Source organism: Narcine bancroftii, chromosome 1 (assembly GCF_036971445.1).
Source record: "Narcine bancroftii isolate sNarBan1 chromosome 1, sNarBan1.hap1, whole genome shotgun sequence".
In the NCBI taxonomy this organism is placed as follows: domain Eukaryota; kingdom Metazoa; phylum Chordata; class Chondrichthyes; order Torpediniformes; family Narcinidae; genus Narcine; species Narcine bancroftii.
In genome coordinates, this window is record NC_091469.1 from 288,819,344 (window position 1) to 288,837,063 (window position 17,720).

The 17,720-nt window shown below is 45.7% G+C and overlaps 2 protein-coding genes across 5 annotated transcripts in view; one reads left to right on the top strand and one right to left on the bottom strand.

Moving 5' to 3' along the window:
* kiaa1549la (KIAA1549-like a) overlaps positions 1-7,147 on the top strand; it is a 156,035-nt gene extending 148,888 nt beyond the window's left edge. For all 3 annotated transcript variants that reach the window (XM_069903026.1, XM_069903031.1, XM_069903036.1), the window contains exon 21: positions 1,387-7,147. In XM_069903026.1, coding sequence (XP_069759127.1) covers positions 1,387-1,665 — 279 coding nt within the window. In that variant the 3' untranslated portion in view covers positions 1,666-7,147. The remainder of the gene's footprint in view (positions 1-1,386) is intronic.
* Positions 7,148-10,058: 2,911 nt separating this feature from the next.
* Positions 10,059-17,465, bottom strand: LOC138751719 (uncharacterized protein C11orf91 homolog). 2 transcript variants are annotated; one of them, XM_069914384.1, is made up of 2 exons: positions 17,037-17,462; positions 10,059-12,692 (listed from the first exon to the last, which is right to left on the bottom strand). In XM_069914384.1, exons 1-2 carry the CDS (start codon positions 17,431-17,433, stop codon positions 12,592-12,594), a joined length of 498 nt encoding a protein of 165 aa, XP_069770485.1. In that variant the 5' UTR covers positions 17,434-17,462; the 3' UTR covers positions 10,059-12,591. The 2 variants fall into 2 exon arrangements, with proteins under 2 accessions (XP_069770485.1, XP_069770496.1); XM_069914395.1 differs by lacking the exon at positions 10,059-12,692 and adding an exon at positions 13,621-13,855 and having other exon boundaries at positions 17,037-17,465.
* Between the last annotated feature and the right edge of the window lie 255 nt (positions 17,466-17,720).

Genomic DNA, 17,720 nt, shown 5'->3' on the forward strand with positions numbered 1-17,720 from the left:
CTTGGCTTCTAGATCCTTCCTGTAATGAGGTGACCAGAATTGAACACAATACTCTAAGTGTGGTCTCACCAGAGTTGCAACATAACCACTTCACTCCTGAACTTAATCCCACTTTTAATGAAGCCAAACCTCCCACAGGCCTTCTTAACTATTCTATCAACCTGTGCGGCAAACTGGAGGGATGCACTGATTTGGATCCAGAGGTTTCTCTGTTTGTCCACACTAATAAGTAACTGACCATTAACCCTGTACTCAGCCTTCAGGTTAGTCCTTCCAAAATGCATCACCTCACACTTATCCAGATTGAACTCCATCCGCCACTTTTCCACCCAACTCTGCATCCTGTCGATATCCTGTTGTAACCTATGACAACATTCTATGCCACCCACAACTCCTCCAACCTTCATGTCATCCACAAACTTACTGACCCATCCTTCTGCCTCTTCATCTACGACATTTATAAAGATCTTGAGGACCCAGGGCCCCAGAAGAGATAGGAAGGGAGAAAAGCTGGGGAAGTGACCTTGACGGGATATGGAGCAGTTGGAGTAAAGCATGAAAGTCTGCAGACACTGTGGTTGAAGTAAAAACAAATCGCAGGTGAAACAGGTCCTCTATGTAGCAAAGATGAAGATACATCACCAATGTTTCAGGCTTGAGCCCTTCATTAAGGTGTGGACAAAATGTTGGCAGGCACTCAAACAAAAAGATAGGAGAACTGCTCCACCCAAGGCCGCAAGAAACTGCAGAAGGTTGTGAATATGGCTCAGACCCCCCCCCCCCCATCAACTCCATCAATCACAGCCCCTCCAATCCATCACACATCCCCCTCCCCTTCATCGACTCCCATCGATACCTCTGGCTGTCTCGAGAAAGCAGCCATCACATTAAGACACCAATCCCACCCTGTCCATACTCTCTTTTCCCAGTCCCGTCAGGAAGCAGATTCATAAGTGTTAAATCACCCTTCACCAGACTCGGGGACATTTTTAGACTCATGAATGAATCCCCAAATTATGTTGCCTTTGCTCTTCCCCCAACAACACGTTTGACGTAATGCTGTTACAGCACCAGTGATTGGGACCAGGGTTCGAATCCCGTGCTGTCTGTAAGGAGTTTGCATGTTGTCCCTGTGTCTGTGTGGGTTTTCCCCGGGGGCTCCGGTTTCCTCCCACCGTTCGGAACATACCGGGTTTAAGTTTAAACTGATTCTGTAACTGCACTGTGTCTTACTTGTACTGTGTATGAGATGTCTAACTGGACTGCTTTCAAAGCAACCTCTGTCACTGAATCTTGGTACCTATAACAATTAACTTGGATTTGAACTGAGTTTAAATCACCCATGAAACCCTTTTGTACTGACTGGCTCCTTCATTAACCCTTTAGGTGACACTGCCCGGTTACGTCGAGGGCTTTTCACACGTTCGGTTTCCGCACAGCTCGCCTCCTCGCCAGTACAGCCAGACCCAACCTTCCAACCCACCTCGGCGCTTCGAACCAGCTCGGACCCCAACCACAGCCGTCACCCAGCCAGGGCTGGCTGAGGCTGAACCGTCCGAGGCACCCTACAACAACATCTCCACCACGGCCTTGGTGAAGGCCATCAGAGAGGAGGTGGCAAAGCTGGCCAAGAAACAGACGTGCATGTTTGAATTCCAGGTCTAGCCCCGCTCTCTGGGAAGTCTCCCACCTTGAGTGCGACAGAGAAGCTCTCCCTTCAGGAGACAGTGGGAGCCCACAGACCTTTGACCAGGTTGTCTTAGGTGACAAAATCGTGCCAGAGAATTTTGCCATCATGTTAACCGAGGGGAGGCCATTCATCAGGAATTATGTTTACTATGCTTTATCGGGACACACCCGTGCAACCCAGATTGTGTTTCATCTTGGCATTACCACCAATGTTTAAGCTAAAACACCAATGTTCCTAAAATCTGGTACATGGTTCATATGCTGATAGAAAGCAAAAAAATTGAAATGACGGGACATTCTGATCACGGGAAGGGAAATAGAAAGTAAAAAAACAATGCTGTCACGCAGTTCAACCTTTGGGTCAATTCAGGGCTGGGGGTTTCAGCTTGTTGCCGGCTCTTTGTGTCTATTATCAGGACCTTCAGCCCAACCTTCCCACACTGACCAAAATGTCCCACCCATGCTTGTCCCACCAGCCTGCGTTTGGCCCGCATCCCTCTAAACCCACCCTATCCACGTATCTGCTCAATTTTTATGTTGTACTTTGCTATGGTACCAGCTCAACCACTCCATATGGCAGCTCGTTCCATTCACCCTCTGTGCAAAAAAAAATGTAAACCCTCAAGTTCCTGTTAAATGTTTCCCCCCCCATCTTAAACCCGTGTCCTCTGGTTACTGATTCCCCTGCTCTGGGTTAAGGACTCTCTGTGTTCACCCGATCTGTTCCCCTCATGATTTTGTCCACCTCTACGAGATCACCCCTCATCCTCCTGCGCTCCGAGGTATAAAGCCCCAGCCTGCTCAACCTCTCCCTGCAGTTCAGGCCCCGAGTCCTGGCCACATCGTCATAAATCCTCTCTGCACCCTCTCTGGCTCGACAACATCGTTCCTGTAGCTGTTACAATTGGAAATTTCTGGTAGGGTGCTTTTTGCTCACCGGTGAATCTAACCAGTTCCGAACGGGAACAAACTCCATCTGATGTCACAAGCTCACTGGATGATTCCTCCCTTTTACTGCAAGCCAAAACATTCCTGGATGAAGCATTGCTCCTCTGTCCGTGGCCTGACAGCCAACTTGCTCACGAGGCCTGCTGAGGATCTACCCATCTCACCGAGCTGGTGGAAATGATGGTGTGGTGGGGGGAGGAAGGGGTGTGATCGATCACTCTGAGGGCTGGAGGGGGCGCGGCCCAAGAGATGGCTCCAACGATAGACTCGATGCTTGTGCCAACCTGTGATCCCTTCATCAATGGACTGAACTGGTCTTGAAATTGCATCAAGGTTTAACCCATCCCATCAACCAATGGTTTCATTAACAGTGTTCTGTGGCAGTGTGGAACATCAGGCTTGGGAGGCAGTTTAAACCTAATCCTTGGGGTAAGACTATTAAGAATCTAATAGGGGAATACAGACCTGATATTCTGAAAAGCCGTGAAGGAATTGGAGGACTGATAAGCTGAATTCTGCTGTCTCCTGATGGTTGAGGTGGTTTAACCTCCCAGAGTGAATCTTGCATTTTAGATATACGGGCTCAAAGACAGAAAAACGGCATTAAAGTTCTCATAAATCGTACAGAATGTGTTTCATAATGCCAAACTTGTGACTGCAAACTTCATTGCCCTTTCATGATGGTAGGGAAGTCGTGCCTGTGGAATGATCGCAGGAGTTTGGAGTCGCAGCGATTACAGTCTAATTTCTCCAGTCAATGTGGATTGATCAAGTTTGACAGTATTGATTGTATTGTAATTGCTTTGCTGGGGACTCTCCTGGGGCAACAAAGATTTGCCTGTTCCACCGTGTTAATCATACTTTATTGGCAATTGGTCAAGCAGACGGGACCGCTGATTGCCCGTGGTGGTGTAACTGTGGAGGATGGTCTTCCGGTTGTATTTTGTGAAAATTCACAGCTCCAATTGTCTGTGCTTCTGCCCAATGAGCTGGAGGGGAGTGGGGAAATGCTCCGAAGTCTGTGGTTAGGTCCAAGACCCGCATGTATAGAGGTATAGAGAAATATTGATCTCCCATATAAAGAGCAGCAAACAGGCGGGGATGTAGAATCGGAAACGTTTACAGTATATATGGAAGTCGCGTGGTACATAGTCTCAGTTAACCTCAAGGTGGCACCATCAGTGTGTAACACACAAGCATGTTGGAGAAACTCAGCAGGTCACGGAACATCCATAGGAAGTACGGAGGTAACCAATGTTTTGGCCACAGCTTCCTCAACGCCAGTGACTCGGGTTCGAATCCAGAGCTGTCTGTAAAGAGTGACCTGTGTGGGTTTCCTCTGGATGCTCCAATTTCCTCCTACCCTCCAAATATATACGGGGTTGGGAGGTTAATTGAGTGTAATTGGTTTCATGGACCTGAAGGCCTTTCTACCATACTGCATGAATCAAATAAAAATAAGAAATAAGGTGGAGCCATTTCTATTACCAACTGTTGCTGCAGATACTTCTCCAGGTTCTCATGTGATGAAGTTCTCCCCAAACTGTCCCATCAACCTTTTCAAATCCATGCCCCACTCCCGTGCCGATGTGCCTGTCTGTGGCCGCAAGCACTGCCAAACCAAGGCCACCTGCAAATTGGAGGAGCAACGTGCAATATTCCGTCTGTGCACTCTCCAACCGGATGGCGTTAACCTTGACCTCTGGTTTCCGCATGGTTCCTTCCCAGCCTCCCTCTCTTCTCCATTCCTCTGCCTCCTTTCCTCCAGCTCCATTCAGAGAGCCGCCCCCTATCACTTCTCAGCTTCTGCCTTCCCACCCATACCCAGCTTGGCCTCTTGCCTGTGACCCTGTGATCCTCCCCCCCACCACCTGCCTGGTTTTTATTTATACCTTGATGAAGGGCTCAGGTCCAAAACATTGGTTGTGTCTTTAGAATGCTACAGCACAGTACAGGCCCTTCGGCCCTCAACATTGTGCCGACCCATATACTTCTTCTTAAGCTAAAACCTCACTACCCTTGTAACCTTCTATTTTTATTTCATCCATGTGTCTCTCAAAAATTGCTGTGTGATTTGCTGAGTTTCTCCAACATTTTTGTGTAAACTTGATTGCAAGTTCTGTGTATACTTGATCCATGGAACACTCGAGCAAACAGGCCCTGCAGCCCATCTAGTCTGTGCCAAACTCTTTTCCTGAATAGTCCCATTGATCTGCACGCACACCGCAGCCCTCCATACCCCTCCCATCCCTGTCCATTCTTCTCTTAAATGTCAAGACCAAGCCTGCACCCACCGCTTTCCATTCATAAATCGTTAAAACATATTTAAAAGTTGATTGTCCTTCACAAGTCCTGTTTGAACTCATTATGACTAGGTGTTGTTTAGACTTGTGGATTTTCTCCATGGCTGTATAAAAGCACATAAGAAATTGGAGGAGGCCATTTGGCCCGTCGAGCCTGCACCGCCATTCAATGAGATCACAGCTGATTTGATGATGGGCTCATCTCCACCAACCTGCCGTTTCTCCATATCCCTTAATTCCCTGCTAAGCAAAAATCCATCTAACCTTGAGGTCACCTCCACTGCCTCAGTGCGCAGTGGAATCCACAGATTTATCACCCTCTGGGAAAAGTTCTGAGCAGTTTTTAGGGAATGTGGTGGCACAGGACATAAAGTGAGTTGAACAGGAAAACCTTCAGATGCTGGGGTCCAGTGTAATACAGACATGTGGGAGAAACTCAGCAGGTCACACAACGTCCATGGAAAGCAAGGAGAAGTCCATGCTTTCGGGCCTGAGCCCTTCACCAGGTAGATGCTTGAATAAGAAGATGGATGGAGGTGTCGGGGGGGATGGCTAACAGGGGATGGGAGAAGGGGGCAGAGGGCTGAGAAAGATGCTTTCTGATTGGAGAAAGGAGGGGAAGGAGATAGGAAACCAGACTGAAGAATTCAATGTCCCATCTGCACTGCCCTGCTGTAATACTGAGATGGAGAGGGCTTGACTATGTTTCATGGTTCCTGGGTATGCTGAACCCACCTCTCCCTCCCAGTTCATTTGTGGGGAGAGTGAATGAATCTGCAAACTCTGAGAAGCCCATCGAGTCTACCCTACCATTTAATCATGAGCTGATCTGTTTCCCCACTCAGCCCCACTACCTGGCCTTCTCCCCATAGCCTTTGATGTCCAGACTAATCAAGAACCTATCAATCTTTGTCATCAATGCACCCAGTGACCTAGCCTCCACAACCACCTGTGGCAACAAAGTCCACAAATTTACCGCCCTCTGGCTGAAGAAATTTTCCACTTATCTGTTCCAAGTGAACACTCTTCAATCCTGAAGTTGTGGCCTCTTGCCTTAGACTCTCCCCACCATGGGAAACAGCCTTTCTACATCTATTCTGTCCATGCCTTTCAACATTCAAAATCTTTCAATGACACCACCACCCCCCACCCCATTCTCCTAACTTCCAGTGAGTACAGGCCAAGAGCTGTCAAACACTCTTCATACAATAACTTTTTCATTCCTGGAATCACCCTTGCGAACCCTCTCCAATGTCAACACATCCTTTCTTAAATGAGGAGCCCAAAGCTGCTCACGTTCGTCCACGTGAGAAGATTGGAAACTTTAAGTTACGCTGCCTGACCTGCTGAATTGTTCCGCTATGTTTTGGGGAGGGACTCTGAATCACTTGTTGGAAAAGCTGCCCTTTAGCTTTGGGATAATATTAAAAGGAGCCACATTATTCTGATCTCTAAAGTAGATGCAGCTTGAAGGTGAAAAGTGTGAGGCAAGGTTTTGAGCACAGAGTGGTAGATGCTGGAAACACACTGCCAGGGGAGGTGGTGGAAATGGGGAATGGTAGCAATGTCTAAGAGAAATGGAGGCAGACACATGAAGAGGCCGGTAGTAGTGCACAGGAGACTGGACGCTGGAATCTGAAGCCAAAGAACTCAGCGGGTCGGACAGCATCTGTGGGAGAAAATGAATGACCAACATTTCGAGCTAAAACCTACTATTTAGACTCCAACAGATTGGTTGGGGAGTGGAAGGATGGAGACTACGAGCAGGCAGATAGGACTAGTTAAATTTAAATAAACGGTTGGTGTAGCAGTCCTGCACTATCTGTAAGAAGTCTTACATTCTCCCTGTGTTTGCACGTGTTTACCCCAGGGGCTACGGTTTCCTCCCACGGTTTGAAATTTACCGGGGGTGTAGGTTAATGGGGTGTAAATTGGGCGGCACGGGCTTGTGGGCCGAGACGTTCTATTATCCCACTGTATGTCTAAATATTTTGAAAAATCGAGGTTGTGGTTGGCACAGATACCATGAGCTGGAGGCCTGATCCTTCTGCTTGTAGTGCCCTATGTTCTCAGAGACTATGATACTGAGGCAGCTTTCTGTTTAAGCTTTTATTTTAAATGTGACAATTCCGGAGGGTTATTGAACGCAGAAAATTTCACAAAGTTCAGGAAACTGGGCTGAGAAGTGGTTCACTTACCCTCCACATTCCCAACAATCAAGTTCACATCCAACTCAGTCCTTGAATGATGAAACTCTTTGGGGTATTCGTTGTGGATTTAAAAACCTATGCAGATATTTGTGCTTCAAACCCAGCCCATCACGGAGGCTCTCCTGCACAGGACTCGGTGATAACTCTGTGCTGTGGTTTGTCTGTCTTTGCATTCTCCAAGTGAATCATTGATAATGAAAATATAATTCTGTTATTTCCAAAACAAGAGTCTAATAAATAATATTGTCTAAAGATTGAAGTCTGTGGGTGTGCACGTGCGTGTATCTATGGGTAGGTATGTATGTGCAATTCTCAAATATGATGGAGAAACTCAGCAGGCCATGCAGCATCCATAGGTAGTAAGTGGTAACCAATGTTTCAGGCCTGAGCCCCTCGTCAATGTAAGGGCTCAGACCTGAGACATTGGTTACACTTTATGGATGCTGTGGGGCCAGCTGAGTTTCTCCAGCATCTTGACTTCAGCATCTTCAGACTTTCTCATTTAACTGGGTATGTAAGCGATATATGTGTGTGAAAATATGGTGTGCAGATATGTGAATATGCACATTTCTATGTATTTCCACATGTGAGTGTGTGTGTGTGAGAGAGAGAGAGAGTGCACACATTTGCTTGTCCATGGTCAAGGGTTAATATTATCCGGAAATAGATTCAATCTGTATCCCAAGTGCCACTCTGATGAGTCCTGTCACGTACCTGTCCTATTCTATCATGTAGATCCTTCCAAAGTCCAGGTGTGCAACAATCCAGCTGCAGTCTTGACAGGGCCTTATATAATTATAGTGAGAGATATTTAGACTTGGACTTGAATTCTCTTGCAATGAAAGCCAACCACCATTTCCTCTTCAGTGGCGATCGAGGTCTGTGATTTAATAAAGGAGTAGCCATGAGGGGAGAGAAGTGAACATCACTTGGAAATGTTGAGCTTCTTCTCAACACCAATTGTTATAAGTTAAGTGACTTATTTTCTTTATATGCCAAGGAGGTTGATGAGGGCAGAGTTGTAGACGTATATATGGAATACGACAAGGCATGCAATATGTTTCCGCATGGAAGGGCTGCTCTGGAAGGTTGGGCCACATGGAATCCAAGGTGAGGTAGAAAATGGACACAAAGTTAGCTTCATGGAAGATATAAGATGGTGGAAGGATGTGCCTCGGACAGGAGATCTGTGCCACAGGGTTTGGTGCTGGGCCCATTGCTGTTTGTCAGTGATTTGGACGAAAACATACAAGACGTGATTAGCAGGCTTGTGGATGACACTAAAGTGTCTGGTATTGTCGATAGTGAAGACAAGTTGCCAAAGGTTGCGACAGGATCTTGATCAGTTGGGGAGGTGAACAGAGGAATGGTCGATGGAATTTAATGCAGAGAAGTGTGAGGAGTTGCATTTTGGGAGCTCAAATGTTGGTGGGACTTACACAGTGAATGGTAAGGATATTGGGGAGAGTTAAAGAGCAGAGGGATCTGGGGAGGGTTGTAGAGTAGAGGGTTCTAGCAGTACAGGTACATAGTGATGTCACAGATCAGAGTACTGAGTATAGGAGTTGAGAGGTCATGTCAAAGGTGTACAAGACGTTAGTTGGTGAGGCCCCATTTGGAGAATTGTATTCAGTTTTGGTCACCGCACTGCAGGAAAGATGTCATCAGGCTGGAGAGGGAGTAGAGAGGATTTTTGAGGATGTTGCCAGGACTTGGGGGGTGGGGGGAGGGCTAAGCTACAGGGAGAGGTGGAGCAGGTTGGGGATTTATTCCTTGGAGCCCAGGAGGATGAGAAGAGATCCCAAGGAGGTGGACAAAATCACTAGAGGAATATATCAGGTGAACACATTCTTTTACCAGGAGTAGGGGAATCTTTAGCCATAGGATATGGGTTTGTTGGGAGATAGATTTGATCCAAACATGAGGGGTGGTTTTTTTACACAAAGGCTTGTGGGTTCATGGAACGGGCTGCCAGGAGTAGTGGTGGAAGTAGGTACAATAGTAGAGGCTTCTAGATAGGGGGTGGAGGGATATGGATCACATGCAGGCAGAGTTTTAATATGAGCATCATGTTTGGTACAGACACATGGGTCGAAGTGGCTATGCTGAACTGTTCTCTCTTCTACGTTCTGGAAAAATGAAAAAAAAACAGCTGGCAAATACCTTGTTGAACTTCTGGAGGAGCCCGAGTTTTGTTCCCACTTCACGCAATATTTGATATTTCTCTAATCTTAACACTGGAACTGTCCCATTCAGGCACCATCGCGAGAGCACCTTGGGTCTGTCCGCTGCAATAGTGTGGTTCTCCCAGATGGCACCCATTTCAATTCCATGCCCCATGCACTTGCTGATGTGTCTGTCCATGTACTGCCAAAATGAGACCACCTGCAAATTGGAGGAACAACACCTCACATCCTGTCTGGGCACCCTCCAACCGAATGGCATTAACATCAACTTCTCCAGTTTCCGTTAGAATGCTATCCCCCCACCCCTCCCCCATCTTTCCCTATGTCTCCTTTAGCCCTCTCTGTCTCTCTCTCTCCTTTTCCCTCTGTGTCCTTTCCCCCAGCTCTGCATTCACAGTAGACCCCCCCACCCCACTCCCTACCAACACCCACCTTTTCTCTCTCTTGGCCTCCTCTCCATGTCTAATTAACACCTTTTGCCTGTTGGTCTGTACTCCTCCCCCTGCTCTTTCTTCCCTTCTCCCCATCCATTTAATTCAGGCACCTGCCTGCTTTTCACTCATACCATGATGAAAGGCTCAGGCCTGAAATGTCGGTTCTATATCTTTACCTCCTATGGGCGCTGCGTGACCAGCTGAGTTCCTCCAGCATTCCTGTGTTTTGACTACAACCACAGAGCCTACAGACTTCCACTTCATTATAGATAACATCTCACAAGCCCATTTTAACCTTTATTCATATATTTATTTGACATTGTTTTCAGTAATTTCACTATGACCATTGAGAAATAAACTATTCATCTTTCCAAAAGTTAATATCATTGACTAAGTACATTATTACCTTCAACATTAAATATTCCAATGACATTAACTGTACAATCTCAATGGTTATTATTCCATTAACTTGCTCATACTGAAAAAAAACTCTATCAGCATTTTCCAGTCCTGCTAACAAATTTGCCTCATTCAAAGTATCAAATTATTGTAATTCCTCTTCACACATTCAATTCTGAATTACTTCATGTTACTAAGAAAAATGTATCGACCTAGGAAGCACTAGATTTATTTTTTCCTTCAAAGACTGCAATCTGCAGTTTTCATGCAATTATTCCCAGGTGTCAGTACATTAACTTCTCCCTTTGACAGCGCTGTGGTCAATCATTAAAAATATGCTGATTAACAAGGAATAGTAACATGAATAGCATCAGTGTACGAGGGGGATTGGGCGGTTAGATTAAATACTAATTCACTGGAAAGCCAATACCTACCCCCTCTGATTGTTTAGATTTAATCTCTGGGTCTAAAAGTCAGTTTGGTCAAGTAAGACCCTCAGATTTCCTTCTTTAAAATAAAACATGAGGGGGTGAGATATGTTTTAAATACATCTGCAGTGAAATGTGTCGATATGGGCTTTTCAATTTCAATTCATGGATTTATTCCATGAATTGAATTTAAACTACCTGCTCCCGTGTGACTGGAGCATCACGCCCTCAGAGACTGGAGACTTAACCACTTAGCACCCACCCTCCCCCGTTTAGATTTACAGAGGTCCAAGGAAGTAAATGGAAGAACCAAGTCCAAGGACCTCCCAATAGATTAGACAACAGGGCCGTTATTTCTCAGGTGTGTCCAGCAGAGCCCCCCCCCCTGTGGCCAGGCTGTGCTTCGCAGGGGATCACATTTTATGGCCCTGTCTTGCCCGTTATGATTTTGTTAGCAGTGGTGTTACTGAACCTGTGTTTGCCAACTGTCTGGTAAAGGAAGACATCGAAGATTGCAAGGAAGTTTGAAATGCTTGAACATTGTGCATGGGATTTGGGAGGGGGGTGGTGGAGGGTGACAAATTAAATGGATAAGGGCCAACTCAAGGTAAGTATTTGACAAGGACATCATTAGTATAATTAGTAAGTAGTCACAGTACTCAGAACTTGCTTATTACGACTGTTCTTTGGAAAGAAAGATTAAATGTCTTCCTCTAAAAGAAATCCAAGCAGCATTAGGGACCTTTATTGTATTTGGAGTAAGCAAAGGTGAATATATGAGCAAGATTTTATTGTACAGTCAGAGCAAAGGTTGCCTCTTTGATGCAGTGAACAGTTGAACATTCTTGCATAATTTCTCCAAAATCTTTCTTCATTAACTCTAATTAGAATCTAAGGCGAGAGGGGGTGAGGATTGGGGGGAGAGAGAGAAGGGGCTAACTGCTAAATTTAGAGGACTGGCCCACACTGGGTTTTATTAGGATGCACTGCAGGTATCCTATTCCCTTCTGCCATCTTCCCTCCCATCACCTCCCACAGATGTCGCCCCCCCATATCTCTCATCCAGAGGTAAAAACGCAACGCTGGAGGAAATCAGCGGGACAAACATCTAAGCAGCTTTACATAGCGAAGATAAAGATACATAGCCAATGTTTCAGGCTTCATGAAGGTATGAGCAATGTGCATGGGACCCCTTAGCCCTTTGGCTCCTTTCCTCCAGCTCTCCACCCCCTTCCCTCTCCATTCACAGGGCCGTCCCCCTCCCCCTGTTGACTCCCTCCCTTATCCACCTGTTACCTCCTGCCTGTGGGACCAGGCTCCTCCCTGCTACCATTTGGCTCATAGCCTGAACCATTAGTTCTGTATCTTTATCTTTGCTGTATAAAGAACAGTTTGACCTGCTGAGTTTCCCCAGTGTTGTTTCATGTTTCACTCTCATCTTGGTTTGAGGTTTCTAACTCTACTTTTATCGGGAAATTCACCAGAATTGAGGATTAACCCTGAAGACATTGGCACAACAAAGCAGGGAGATAAAGAAAATAAGGGATTTATTTTTATTTTAGATGTGTCCTTTGACACAATTTCTTTAAGATATTAATGAAAACAAAGTTTGGAAAGCTGTGGACGAAGAAAGAATTGGATGTCCACAGGAGTTAGCGATGTTGTTTCACCAAAGGAACACAATAAAGCAGGTCAGGCTTTGCAAAGCTTAACACACGTCCTGTGGTAATCAGCTCTCTCTGATGACAGTGCAGTCATACACCTGGTGTGTTGGAATGAGGGAAGTTTAAAAGATGTGGAACTGAGCTGAGGTTGAGTAACTACCTTAACATGTCTTATTTAGTGGATTTGATAATGAGGCAAATTAGTTAAAAAACATGCTAGCAGTAATTCAGTCTGACTTAGTTTTACGTATCAGCCCTTAAATATCTTTAATTGCAGCTTAGTTGATTGAAATTGTGCTGGGATCTCCATCCTTTGGTGCAAGGCGAGGACTACCACTTTTTTGCTTTCTCCTTCAGAATCTGTAGCTTCTTTTCCTTGGAGGCCTTGATATCTTGCATTTTCTCATCTTTCAGCATCTTTAAAAACTTATCTGTTGAGAAGCAGATGTGCAGAGTGAGGAGGAGAGGTCATTGCAGCAGTGTGAAACGCCTTCAACTCCATGCCCTCGCGTGATAAAAGTAGAGAGTTAGAAACCTTAAACCAAGGTGAGAGTGAAACATGAAACAACACTGGGGGAAACTCAGCAGGTCAAACAGAGAACCCCCCTCCCCCACTTTCAGGCATGGATTGGGAGGAACAGGGTGAGGGGCAGAAGGTTGAGTTGATGTGAGGGTGGTGGAGGGTGGGAGGGGGGGGTTGAATGGAGATTATGGGCTGAAGAGCCTGCTTTTGAGGTCAAAACATGATAAATGCTGGAGGAACTCAACGGGTCTCATGGTATCCGTGGGAGGTAAAGATGTGTGACTGACAGTTTAGGATTGAGCCCTTCCTCATGGGGCTTCCCATCGAATATTGGACAGACGTCTGAAAGGTGGGGGAGGGGAACAGGGAGGGGATGAAGGGAAACAGGGAGGGGTGAAGGGAAACAGGGAGGGGGTGAAGGGAAACAGGGAGGGGGTGAAGGGAAACAGGGAGGGGGTGAAGGGAAACAGGGAGGAGGTGAAGGGGAACAGGGAGGAAGTGGGGGAACAGGGAGGGAGTGAAGTGTTGCTGGAGACTGACTCAAAATTGACTGAAGGGGTACCAGGTATCTGAATCAGGATGGGAGAAGGTGCCAAGGGTGCTGAAGGCTTCCTAATTGTATTAGAGGTTCGGATCACGACGGTTTAGACTGGACTCTGTGTGGCTGCAGAGGCTGCAGAAGTTGAATCCACGGACACTCGGAGACTCTGTGGGGACTCTCTTTTAGTTCTCTTTCTCTGACTGTAAGAGGCGCTTCAAGCAACTTCTGCGGAAGTCCAATCTGTCGGTCTTATGGCAGGCAAAAGCAATTTTGTGCAAATATGACACTTTATTAAATGACAATAAATTGAATCTTGGATCTCTTTAGCCCCTTTTGAATATATCTAACGATCCAGCCTCATGAACATTTTGGGGTCGGAGCCTCCATAGTTCACAGCTCCCAGAGTGAAGACTTTTCTCCTCATCTCAGTCTTAAAAGCCTTTCTCCTTCTCCTTAGGCTGTGACCCCTTGTTCTGGATTTTCTCATTATTCAGGGGATGATTGTAATCTGGGCCATTCTGCCTGAGAATCTGTTGAAGACAGGCATAGAACATAGAAGTTTACAGCACAGGAGAGGCCCTTCAGCCCATGATTTTGTGCCAACCTAAATATTCCTACCAAAAAATACTAAACCCTCCCTATCTCATAATCCTCTATATTTATTCAATCCATGAGCCTGTCTAAGAGCCCCTAATGTTTCAGTCTCCTTGTCTATCCTTGGACAAGGCATTCTAGGTACCCATAACTCTCTGAAAGATCTTACCCTGATGTCTCCCCTAAACTTTCCTCCCTTCACTTTGTCGAGATGTTTTCTGATGTTTGCCATTCCCTTCCTGGGGAGAAAGGCGATGGCTGTCCACTTTATCCATGCCTCTCATAATCTTGTTGGCACTCTCACAACATTTTAGAAACATCTGGAGAGAGTGCATCGTGAAAACAGAGGGCTACTCAAAAAGTGTGGGGAAGTAGGATTAGCATAGAATGGTGTTTGATAGTTAGTATAGATGTGGTGGGCCAAAGGGCCTTCTCGATGTCATATGATCATGTCTGAGATCTCGGGGTGTTACTTCAAGAAAAGCTGAGCAAGGGTTTAACCGGTTAATTATCTTGTTACCAGAGGCTGTTGTAGACAACAGTTCCAGAGTATTTCATTGACTGGAACATATTGCTCAATACCTCAGGGATGTGATGGCTGATGTAAAACTGTAATTTCTTTCCTAATTACTTTCAGCTTCGATTGGAGACATTTTAATTTGAAATTAGGTCATTATTTTTAAAAAAATTATTCCTTCAGATAGGGGGTCGATGACGGTAATGCCAGCATTTATTGACCATTCTAAAACTGTCCCATGAATTGAAGAAACAGCTGATAGACACCAAATCCTGGGTAAGGTGAACAGTCACAGTCTTTTACCCCAGGGTAGGAGGTTGTAAGCAAGAGGGCATAGGCTGAAAGTGAGAGGGGCAAGATTTTAAGAGGCCCCTGAGGGACAGCATGTTCACACAGAGGGTGGTAGTACATCGAACAAGCTGCTAAAGGGAGTGGAAGAGCTGGGGACAAATAGAATGCTTAAAAGTTATTTAGACAGGGAGATGGATTAGGGAAGGTTTAGACCAGTGGTTCTCAACCTTTTTCTTTTCACTCATATCCCACTTTACATATTCTCTATGCCATCGGTGCTCTGTGATTAGTGAGGGATTGCTTAAGGTGGGATGTGAGTAGGAAGGGAAGGTTGAGAATCACTGCTCTTGACCCATTGTTACTGAAATATTTTGCTTGAGAAAAATTGTCATTGGCCCATTTCCTTTGTAGTTCTGAAACCGTGCACATAACGAGTTAATGAGGGATGATTAAAACAGTGGTTTTCAAACTTTTTCTTTCCACTCACATCCCACCTTAAGCAGTCCCTTACTAATCACAGAGCACCGATGGCATAGGGATTACTTAAAGTGGGATGTGATTGGGAAGGTAAAGGTGGAGAACCACTGGGTTAGCGGGAGATCCACAGTGGCTGCAGATGCTGGAATCAATCAATCAAGCAATCAGCCACTGGTGTCAATTGGTGGTGCGGGGTGGGGGTGGGGTGGGTGGTGTGGATCACACTGGGTGACACCATCAGAGGGGGTGACACCAGAATGGCTGTCTATAAAATATTTGAGCAGTGTTTCAACAGAAATTTATTAGTTTTCATAGAAATATCCCTGTCGTTAGTTATAACAGCAAAAAAATTTTTCATAAGCCCAGCTTACATGTATCAATATACCTACGAGGCTAAAACTTGATGCGCATTTACTTTTAGAACCTTCTAATTTGCTCCGGTCAGAGCCGTCATTATTACCCAATTACAACGATGCTTTGAATCATGTGGTTTCGTCTGCATGTGCTTCAAGCATGTACTGTGCGCATAATACTGTAATTTAAAGGTATAATTTTAATTTTTCTAGTTGTTTATCTCACTGTTATTGCTGTTACATTCAGTGATACACAAGAATTACAAGTAACATTAGTACAGAAAACATTACTAAGGATTCTGTTTGGTTTGGTACGGGAAGAGGTCCATGGGTGGTAGGGGAAGGTGGGTGAGACCATGAGTTACCGCACTGGGTGACACCAACTGTAATAATACCACTGCAATCAGCTGGAGGAACTCAGTTGAAGTAAAAAGTAACCAATGTTTCAGGCCTGAACTCTTCATCAGGAACCAGGCGAAACAGGTAGATGCCTGAATTAGAAGGTGGTGGGGAGTGGCATTTAAGGGACTCTTAGATGGGCACCTGGATGAAAGAAAAATAGAGGGTAATGAGGTAGAGTTTAGTTTTTTTTACAGGCCATTGGGGCTGTACTATGCTGGAGGTGAGAGGGAAATAGAAAAGGAATGCAGAAGACTCGCCAGCGGCTATACTTTGTGAGGTGTTCGAGGAGGTTCGGTCCATCACCGAAGATTTTCGTAAACTTCTACGGGTATACAGCAGAGATCATTCTGGCTGGTTACGTCACTGCCTGGTACGGAGGCACCAACTCTCAGAACAAGAATAAACCACAGAGGGTTGTTAACTCGGCCTGCAACATCACAGGCACCAGACTTCACTCCATCATGGACATCGACATGAGGCGGTGTCTTAAAAAAGCAGCTTCTATCCTCAAAGACTCTGACCACTGAGACCACGCCCTCTTCACTCTGCTGCCATCGGGGAAAGGTACAGGTGAGCACTCATTTCCCGCTGCCATCAGATTCCTGAATGATTAATGAACCACAGACGCTGCCTGACTTTTCCTGCACTGTTATCTCTTTTAATAGTAAGATGGTTATAATATGAATGTTTGCACCGTGATGCTGCCACAAAACATTGAATTTCATGACTTGTTCATGACAATAAATTCTGATTCTGATTTAAGAGAGACCTCAGGGGAAACTTTTTCACTCTGAGAGTGGTCTGCATCTGGAATGCATTGCTAGAGGAACTGGTTACGGAAACAATTACAATGTTCAGAAGGCATTGGGATGGTTGTATGGATAGGAAGGGTTTAAAATGGCATGGAATAAAATAGCCTAGAATGCCAACTTGGTGGGCATGAATTATTTGGGTTGAAAGTCGTGTTCTGTGGTGACTCACTTGAATTGCTTCTGATGACCCAGGAGCAATGTCGGATGTAAGAGGGGAACAAAATCTAATCATTGGTAAATGAACTGGTTGAGCCCAGACACTCACATCTACGCAAATCGAAGCCATCTCCCGTAAGAGTCAGGAGCTCTATCTCCTTCAGCCTGATGTCCAGCTCACAGATCTCATCCAGTTCACTCCAGGCAGAGTCTCCTCCCGCCGGGGGAGAGAAGAACTTCAGGGGCTCGTAGGGGCTTTCAGCCAACCCTCGTGGCCACAGGGAAGCCCTGTTCTCCTTGTTGTCTGTGAACCCCTGGGCTGGGAAGAGGTTCTTCCAGATGTTGAAGCTGCTAAGGGGTGAAGTGCTGTCATTGGTGTCGTAGAGCGAAGGGAAGTACTTGGGCACTTTTTTGCTCATGCTTCCTGAATGGTCTGAGACCACTCTGCTCATCTCTCTGCTATCTCTCCCTTCTCTTCCTCCATTGGTACCATTATCCCTTTGCATCACAGCATTCCATGTGAAGTTACCTTTAAATTAAAAAGATGCACATGGAGACTTTGGAACCCCGGGACAGATCTTTGATCCAACATTCCAAGAAACAATCACACACCCTGCAGGATCGAGGCTCTGATTGGCTGGAGGCTGTCAATTCCATCCATTGGTTGAGTCATAGTTGCTGCATTCATTGGGTTAACTTGAGAGGGCAGGGGAAGGGTTTGCCTTTGAATTCTGCAGGGGGTACGTGACTCCTCCTGAGCTCATATCTAATAGATATTGTCCAGCTTGAGTTC

Excerpts from the sequence above, each read along its gene's own strand:
- LOC138751719 (XM_069914384.1), bottom strand. The coding sequence starts at position 17,433 with ATGCAAAGGGATAATGGTACCAATGGAGGAAGAGAAGGGAGAGATAGC. Across the intron at positions 12,693-17,036 it reads TGGCTTCGATTTGCGTAGAT|ATAAGTTTTTAAAGATGCTG; the intron begins GTGAGTGTCTGG and ends GCTTCTCAACAG.